Here is a 9,466-nt window from a genome sequence, read left to right as displayed (position 1 = left end):
TAAGCTGGGCGTGGTAGTAGGTGCCTGTAATCCCTGCTACTCAGGAGGCTGAGGCAGGAGAATCGTTTGAACCCAGAGGCGGAGGTTGCAGTGAGCTGAGATCACATCATTGCACTCCAGCCTGGGCAACAGGGCGAGACTCCGTCTCAAAAAAACAAACAAAAACCAATTCGGCCTTTTTTTTCTTGGCAAATCAGCCAAAACTGATGTTTATTCTAAGAAATTACACCTCATAAGCAGTCTAGTCTAGGGCTTGGGATAAATATTACATATAGTAATGGGATTAAGAGCACAAGGAAGATAACTCTGCATCAAAGATGACTGCAAATAATCTGCTACTTACTATGTGACCTGGGCAAATTACCAAACATCTGTATCTCAGCTGCATTACCTATAAAATGGGTGGCATACTTTCACCTCAGTCACTGTGATGATTAAATAATTTATATAGAGTACTTAATACAATGCCTAACAGCAACCAGAATAATTTAGCTAATTTAAATACAGTTATTAGTAATCCATGCAAGGTCTTATAGTTGAATCTTGTCTAAAAGACCTCAAATAAACTGGACTTGCTTTCTTATTTTTCAAAATGACCATTGTAAGAGTTCAGTTTATAATCCACCCAGATTTATCGAATCCTCTCTTCTAGGTATCTGGGGCCTTTTTTTGAGACAAGGTTTCGCTCTGTCACCCAGGCTGGAGTGCAACAGCGTGATCACGGCTCAGTGCAGCCTTGACCTCCCGGGCTCAAGTGATTCTACCACCTCAGCCTCCGGAGTAGCTGGGACCACAGCCGTGCACCACCACACCTGGCTAATTTATGTCTGGATCCTTTTCACTGACCTAAGATGCCTGTGCTTTGCCGTCACTGTCTAGAGCACACACTTTTTGGTGGTGGTACTGAGTTTCAAATAATAAAATCATGAATGACACTAAACTTAAAACCCTGGGAAGGTCATGAGTTGAAGAGCTGACTACATCAAAACTATCCTGAGAAACTGAGTTATGATGCCAATGACAGATGGCTCTGCTATAGTTTCAGAGAAAATGAAACTATAAAAAAATACACCAGGTATCACAATGAGACGATTTACTTGAAACAAGGACATCTTAGTGACTTAAGCAATATGTTTAAGAGGTTGAAGATAGAGCCAGGCACAGTGGCTCACGCCTGTAATCCCAGCACTTTGGAAGGCCGAGGCGGGCGGATCACGAGGTCAGGAGACTGAGACCATCCTGGCTAACACAGTGAAACCCCGTCTCTACTAAAAATACAAAAAATTAGCCGGACGTGGTGGCGGGCGCCTGTAGTCCCAGCTACTCGGAAGGCTGAGGCAGGAGAATGGCATGAACCCGAGAGGCGGAGCTGGCAGTGAGCCGAGATCGCACCACAGTTCTAGCTTGGGCGACAGAGTGACTCCGTCTCAAAAAAAAAAAAAAAAAAAAAAAAAGAGGTTGAAGATAGAAATGGAAGACAGAAGTACAAACACATGTGCACACCTACAAGTTTTTGTATATATAGAGGGCAAGCAAGGGAGTTGTCAGAGCAATGGCAAGAATACAAGAAACAGCAAAGATGCACCTACTTAAAATGTCATTCATATAAATCTTTCCAGGATTCTTGTATTGGAATATAATCTTTTATTTTACCACTCAACGATTAAGCCATTCAACTACACAACACAGATAAAACAGAAGTTATAACATATAAACCAGTACCTGCCCACACTTATAGCAGTGAGGGGAATAAAAATCAAGGTTGCACTGTAATTCCATTTGATTCTAAAAATCAAGTCCATTTGACATTGGTTTGAAGCAACAGAACCTTTAAAGCAGATTCCCCTTTTTAAAGAAAAACCCAAGGAGAGATGATCAAGCACAAATGATCACTTCATGCATTTTATTGATAGTCTATATTTTAAATCTGCAGTATGACATCTTACATAGGGAAAAAAGCTTCTTCCTAAAAGATAACTATTAATAATCAAACCAGCTTTAATATGATTGACCTTTCAAGGTCTTGTTTTGCATTAAACAAGTTAACTTTTAGCAGGTGTAAAGCACTGTACAAAAGAAAACTGTGTACATTCTCAAAATTTAATACAGGGCTTCCCAACCAGGAGTCTGCTGGATAGATATTGGAGAAGGGTGTTATGTTCAGGTTTAAATTGAAAGAAAATGAGAAACCAGAAAAAGCAAACCAACCAAATTAACTTCACTTTGTGCTCCTCTCTGCTTTTTTGAGTCTCTCCCGAAGGTCAGGAAGCCCTGGTGTAACAATCACTTTAGTCTTTACAGAACATACATCTATGTGCTTTGTGTCCAAAGACATAAAGGCAGCCTTTGTTACTGTTCCCCCTCCAAATCCCTTCAGGTTCTTATAAGCTTCAGAAAGCTTTCCAAGATTGCTGCCCTGTTCTTTGTATGAATCCAAGTAAACAACTATACCAAAGCAGCTCTTCCTGGGAGAAGATAAAACAGGCACAGATACATCAATAGGCCAACTGCGTACCTACTCAACTTGATACCTGATCACATGGCCCTACATCCTTAAAAGCAGCACCAGGGACAAATGGAGCTATCAAGAGGTAAAATCCAAACACTGGACAGTTAAAACACATACAAACCAGTTAAAAGAACATTAGTAATGGGGCACTAAATAGAGTTAAGGCTGGACAGCTGGTTCAACCATACCTTGGTATTGAAATAATTCTGCATGATGAAGAACTTATAGAGGAACCTTGAAATCAAGAGGCACCATGGTATGACAGGGTTCACTTTCACTGCATGTCTTTAAGATATCTACTACTCAGCCCAACTGACCATAAAGCAGCTTGTGGAACTTTAATAAACAAATCCTAATAAAAATAAATATCTCACTAATTTTTAGAGTGTTGGAGGGTATGCCTAGTTCCTTCAGATTTGATCAAGACATGAGAATTATAAAACCAATACAAACTGTTCTGTGATTATCACTTGACAGTTCTAACACTGTTAAACAGCTCAATTCCATGCTGTAGCCTTTAAGATACAAACTGGGGTTACTTAAATGAGATCACTCACTTGTTAGAGGAGTATCAGATAAATTTTAGAACTGTTCCAGTTAAGGAAAATAATTCTTAAATTTCATAATCCTAACAATTTTTGCGGGGCAGGTACTTAACTCACAGCTGTTTTAGTTGATTAAAAAATCTGATTTAAAAATAAGTGAGGCTGGGCACAGTGGCTCATGCCTATAATCCCAGCACTTTGGGAGAATGAGGCAGGCGAATTGCCTGAGCCCAGGAGTTCAAGAACAGCCTGGACAAGATGGCGAGACCCCATCTCCACAAAAAATTAGCCAGGTGATGTGGTGCATGCCCGTAGTCCCAGGTACTTGGAAGGCTGAGGTGGGAGAATCACCTGAGCCCAGGAAGTCAAGGCTGCAGTGAGCCGTGACCATGCCACTGCACTCCAGGCTGGATGACAGAGCAAGACCCTGTCTCAAAAAGTAAAAAATAAAATAAAATAAAAATAAATAAGTGACATACTAGTTCCTCTGATCTTTTACTTTTTTCCAAATGAAGTATGCTGTCAATTTACATTTTTCATGTTTTTTCAAAAGCACACAATTTACTAGTTAACTCAATGAATTACAATACTGTTATTGAATATAAACATACTGAAGAATTAAAGGAAAAAAACACACCTGACACTTTAACATGTGCCTTAACAATCTTGCATACTAAGGTACAGAATACTTCAGAAAGTAACAATCAGCATAGTCTTATAAGACTAGGAGAATAAAAGTGCCCTGCAAACATGGCTTCTATGTACTTAATATGGTAAAACATGTGACAGGGAAGCCTGTAAGGTAAAACTTAAAAAAAAAAAATCGAATAAGGCAGATTATAAATTTTTTTGTTCGCAAAAGAACAAAGGAGAAAAGGGGAAGAATAAAAACATTCTCCATCTTTAAAAGAAAAAATATTAACAACCACAAGGTGCCACTATATTTTAGCAAGCTGTAAAAATGGCCTTTTAAGAGGAATTTTGCAATCTTTACCTCCCTATCATATGGGTATTTTGGGAACTGAAAGTCATGGCTGATGCTTGACCCATTTCATGTCACAGACGCTCGAGAAGCAGGTAGTTAAATACAAAGCATATTATGTGACAACCCTCCATAAATACAATTTGAGACACTGACACTAGGAGAGGATACTTGGCACAGAAAAGACATGTTATTCCAGGGAAGGGGGACACATTACTTGAGGCAACACTTACAGCCAACCAGTTTCCTATCTTAAGGTTTGGATGAATTCCAATAATCATTTTAAAAAACTGTGTGTGTGTACACACACATATTTTATTTCCTGGTGCTGAAGGTTTTCTTATGGACTGTATAATTACCTACATTCCAACACTAATGTGAACACTTTTCTCAATCCCCACCTCCATTAACACCATTGAGGTATAACTTACATGTTCTTTTTAGAGCAAATATTCCAAATTAACAAGGTGGCTCATCTTCTATAGTGTTGATACAAAGTCTGCAATCTTTTAATTTACCTTGCTCAACTGTTTCTAATAGTACTAATAAACCTCAACTTTGGCCGCGCATGGTGGCTTATGCCTGTAATCCCAGCATTTTGGGAGACTGAGGCAGGCAGATCACTTCAGGTCAGGAGTTCAAGACCAGCCTGGCCAACATGGTGAAATCCGCATCTCTACTAAAAATACAAAAACTAGCCAGGTGTGGTGGCACGCACCTGTAATCCCAGCTACTCGGGAGGCTGCGGCAGGAGAATTGCTTGAACCCAGGAGGTGGAGGTTGCAGTGAGCCGAGATCGCTCCATTGCACTTTATCCTGGGTGACCAAGTGAGACTCTGTCTCAAAAAACAAAACAAAACAAAAAAACCTCAACTTTGTCAGCTACTCAGTTAAAACACTTCAAACATTTCAGACTAGTAAGTGAATTTTTAAAAACATCTGAAATATTCAAGAAAATCTGGGTTTTGGTACTTTTCCCTATGCTTTGAACAATGTGAACTCCCAACATTGTTTATCCTTGTTCCTCTAACTGCATGAAGTTCAAACTAGGTCTTAAAGACATTTCTGTACTTAAGAAAAAGTGCAAAGATAGAAAATGAAATGTAAGGTGTTTTGCAAGAAATGTTCCCTCGAGAATGGTGATTGGATGTTGGTGGGGGGAAAACGATTTTTGTTCTCCACCGTAATCTGACACCTACGAATGACCTTGTCTTCAATGTCCACAACACCAGTAAGCATGTAATAATCATGGACATTGCAAGATTAAAAAATTAAGTAGCAAATTCCACTAAAATACTTGTATTCATTCTATACAATCGAATGGAAATCCGTGAGTGCTATTGAAAAAGGTGTTCACATGCACATGTCCAATGTGTGCATTCCACTGAAGGCTACAAGCTTAAAATTCTATTTCCAGTGTTTATGAATAGCTTCAATATCTACATTCATAGCCAGCATTCTGCTTGAGTTACCTCTTAATACTTCACAAATGAGTCGTACATCTTGGGAGGTTAGGAAGGTACCTGTTGTCAATAACTTTCTCTTATGCTTAGAATGTGCTGCAATTGTTTTTAAACTATTTAAAATGAACACCCCTATAATAATGAAACACTTTATGCCAAGAAGAAAACTGATTTGTTTTTAGCCAATCAAGACTACCCTGCAGATCTGAAAACTGTAGATTATATCCTTAGGAAAGGAGAAAAGGAGGCTCACAAATATAAAGGAATCCTGACTTTTACACGGACAAATTTTTAAAAAGATAAAATGTATTACATAAGCGCCATAAACAGTGAAATCTGCTTATAAAAAAAATAAGTGAAGCTTTGTTTGGACATTATTTCCTTGCAAGAGCAGTACATATCCTTAGTAAACAACTACCATATTTACAAGTTAATTTCCTTGATACTTAGGTAGGATTGAAAGCCAGAAGAAATCATGAAAGAGTGAGCTTTGAAATAATCTTTACAGCTAAGTTGACAACAGTGAAGGTAGCCAGACAATTCCTAAAGCAGACTTGTTTATTTTGTAGAGTATCTGACTATGTCTGGGTAGCTAGCTTGCTTTGATAAAGGCCAAGGACAAGTTCAATCCCTATTTTGGCCTGTTAAAGCTTTTCCCAGAAGAATAAATACCTGCTCCATAGTCATTCTAATCCTAACCCCAGCTAGCCTCAAAAAAGAAACTAGGCAAGAGGACTGGGGTTATCATGAAGTTACTCTTACTACTAAGAAACCAACATAAAGTGCATGTCCATAGATAGTGAGTCAGCAGTCTCATTTTCATATATGGGCAGCACAATTAAAACTTGAATTTCAAATAACCCAACATGACTCACTTTCAACAAAGGATAAAAATCCCTTAATCTTCAACTGGTCTTTAAATTCAAGATGTTAGGTCTGTGTTAGAGATAGTAATGAAATATTATCACGTGTGCAATGGTACCTTAAATGACAAATCTCAAAAATAACACAAATTCGAGACTTTCTTATTAACACACACATGTGTACCAACTGCATTTCATATGCTACAAGTGGTTTTATAGTCTCTTTCCTCCATCTTTTCATTTTTGAGGAGCAGACTTGTAAAAACATCAATTTAACTTGTGTGAGGTGGTAGTGGTTTGTTTTTCTTAAACCAAAACTCTGCCAAATTTGCTGATCTTCTGCTTCATCTACTCAGGTAGAATACCAGGTCAAGCTGCTGCTGCGGCTGCTCTCACCATATGAAACCAGTTTGTGTCTGCATTATTACTGTCTTCAGGAAAACTTTTAAATCCTCCAGAGCCGTTTTCTTTATTCCTCCCATCTTTCACTTCCTGCCTAAATCCAAGTTAAATTATACGATTTCCACTGGTCTTCAACACAGTTTGATTCTGCACTGTCCTTTCCTTTGCATGTCACAGTAGCTGTTCACATACATTAAATATTATAGATATGTTCTGCTCTTGACATCTACACACTTACAAAAGCAGCTTTGTACTTTGTTTGGTGTGTTTGTTACTATGTTGGCTCACAAAAAGCAGTTTTCTCAGTTCTAAGCATGGTACTTTACAATTTTTAATGCATTCATACAACAGTGCATTGGAAAAGTACTGAGCCTCTACAAAATAGCTTTACATTTTTAAACAAATGAATGTGATTTTTTTTTCACTTACACAAGCATAGGCTTTTTAATATTTCCACAAGATAAATATCTCAATTAAACTATAAGCTCACTCTACAGTGTGCCACAGTGATGGGCTTAGGAGACAGTTGTACACTTAGAAGATCCTAACCTTAGTGTTATTTACACTGACACGTCCAGTATCACCAAGTCTGAAAGGTGAACAAACAATATTCAGAATGTGGCTGAATTTGTGTCAACTAATAACTGGGAATGGTATAGCTTTAATCACTTATGAAACACATACTGTAACTTAGTCTAAACTAGTAATTTCCTTCGCTCCTCTCTCTTATGGCGTGGGAAAATTTAAAGATCAACATGAAACAGGAGCCATTGCTAAGGCAGATCTTTTAAGATAACAAAGGAAAAATTGACGAGTGTATATGATAAATTATCAGTAACAGTGATGCTACCAATTTAACTGGTACAGAAATCAGATTTTTAGGTCCTAAAACGTGGCTTTTAAAATACTTCCTTTTATACTGGAACAAAAAGTGGAGAAAGGACAATGATTCCTTCAGAAAGCAATGACTCAATTCAGGTTGTTACTTTACATTTAAGTACCACTCAAAAAGTGGACATAAAAGCAAGTGATTCCTGTTTGCCCATCACTATATCAGCTACATAGCTGAGAGTTCAGATCTTAATTACACAACACTTTCTCTGTTCCCAGAAGCTAAGACTGCTCTGCGACAAATAGGACAGGTAGAATTCTCAGATAACCAGCGATCGATGCAGTGGACATGGTACTCATGGGAACAAGGTAGTTTACGAAGTTTGTTGCCTTCTGTATATTCTGTAATGCAAACACTACAGGTTTTTAATGCATCATTTTCACCAAAACTTCTCATTGCCAAGTTGTCAATCTGTTCTTTGGTGAGTCCTCTAGGCTGGTCATCATCATCCTCATTTAAGAGGAAAAACTGAGCCAGGCTAAGGAAGGGCAAAGAGCCACTTTCATCAAATGTGACTGGGGCCCTATGTCGACCCTCTCGCCTGGCCCCTGATGAGCCTGATGATGAGCTTCCTTCATTACTGCCTTCAAATAAATCTGAGCTAGCTTCTGAACTTTCACCACCGGAACTGGAACTAGGACTGGAACTGGAACTGGAACTGGAACTGGAACTCGAACTGGAGCTCGAACTGGAACCAGAACTACTACCACCACCAGAACCCCCTCTTCCACTCCGTGACTCTGCCCTTTCCATATTTCGATTGGGGACTGAGCCAGTAGGCTCTGAGTCGCTATCACTGTACATAAAATAGCTTAACTCACCAAAACCTGTCATTATCTGCCTTAACATGGTCTGAATTGCAACAGATGTAGTCTCACTTAAACCAGTATTTAAGATTCTACGAATGGGAATTCTGATGGTACTGACATAGGTTCTCACACCTGCCCGCTCAGAACGTGAAAATGTACGCCTAAAACCTCCTCGTTCACTTTCATAGGTGACAGTGTTGTTTGGCGTCTGAGACCTAGACCGAGTTCTGCTGGCTATGCTATCTCTCTGCCGATATTCTCCAGGACGAACTCTTCTTACTTGAAGATCAAGGACTATGGTTGGAGGTCTCTGTCCTGATCCTGTAGATTCACCATTGGCAGCTGTGTCCGAAGAACCTGCTCCTTGAGAGGCATTTCTTGTTCCAGAAGCTGCAAAAAGACCTCTACTTAGCAACTCAGGCCCAGATATTTGCTGTCTCAATGTCACATGGTGCCGGGTTCTAGAACTTCCCTCCGTCTCATTTACCAAAGGATGTTCAAAAGTCTGAGATGAGATACTATGATGAGATCTTCGTGGAATTTCACTCATTGGATGCAGAGGTGACCTACTTCTCTCAGCTCTTGCTCTGGTTCTCCGATGGTCTGGGCTCCTGCTTCTTGCCCTCCTCTGACCTCTGGTAGGTGGGACCTCCGTTAATGCTTCAGTTGAATTTCGTTCTGATCTAGATGGCCTTGCAGATGTTGATTCAGATCGTGGGTTTTCCACTTGCCTTTGGCTGCTGTTTTCCACATTTTCTCCACTAGAACGTCTTGCAGATGGCTCATTTTCATTCTCTGAATTTTGGCTCCCATTATTACGGTTAACATTTATCTCTAAACTGAATCTGAAATCACCACTGTTTGGATTAGTCCGGCTCACTGCTCTCCAAGATTGGTTTCCTCTTTGTCCACTTCTTGTTGTATTTCCAGTTTGTCTGACAGAGTTTAGCCAGTCTATTATAGAGTCACCATTAGACACATCATCTGAAGAGTCTCCTCCT

General features: G+C 39.3%; 1 protein-coding gene across 2 annotated transcripts in view; it reads right to left on the bottom strand.

Moving 5' to 3' along the window:
* Positions 1-1,624: 1,624 nt before the first annotated feature.
* The window catches only part of RLIM (ring finger protein, LIM domain interacting), a 30,494-nt gene continuing 22,652 nt past the window's right edge, over positions 1,625-9,466 (bottom strand). For both annotated transcript variants that reach the window (XM_030933955.1, XM_030933954.1), the window contains one exon: positions 1,625-9,464. In XM_030933955.1, coding sequence (XP_030789815.1) covers positions 7,849-9,464 — 1,616 coding nt within the window. In that variant the 3' untranslated portion in view covers positions 1,625-7,848. The remainder of the gene's footprint in view (positions 9,465-9,466) is intronic.

This window comes from Rhinopithecus roxellana, chromosome 7, assembly GCF_007565055.1.
Source record: "Rhinopithecus roxellana isolate Shanxi Qingling chromosome 7, ASM756505v1, whole genome shotgun sequence".
Lineage (NCBI taxonomy): Eukaryota > Metazoa > Chordata > Mammalia > Primates > Cercopithecidae > Rhinopithecus > Rhinopithecus roxellana.
The sequence above is the reverse complement of the archived record's forward strand: the minus strand, read 5'-3'. Positions and strand labels throughout refer to the sequence as shown.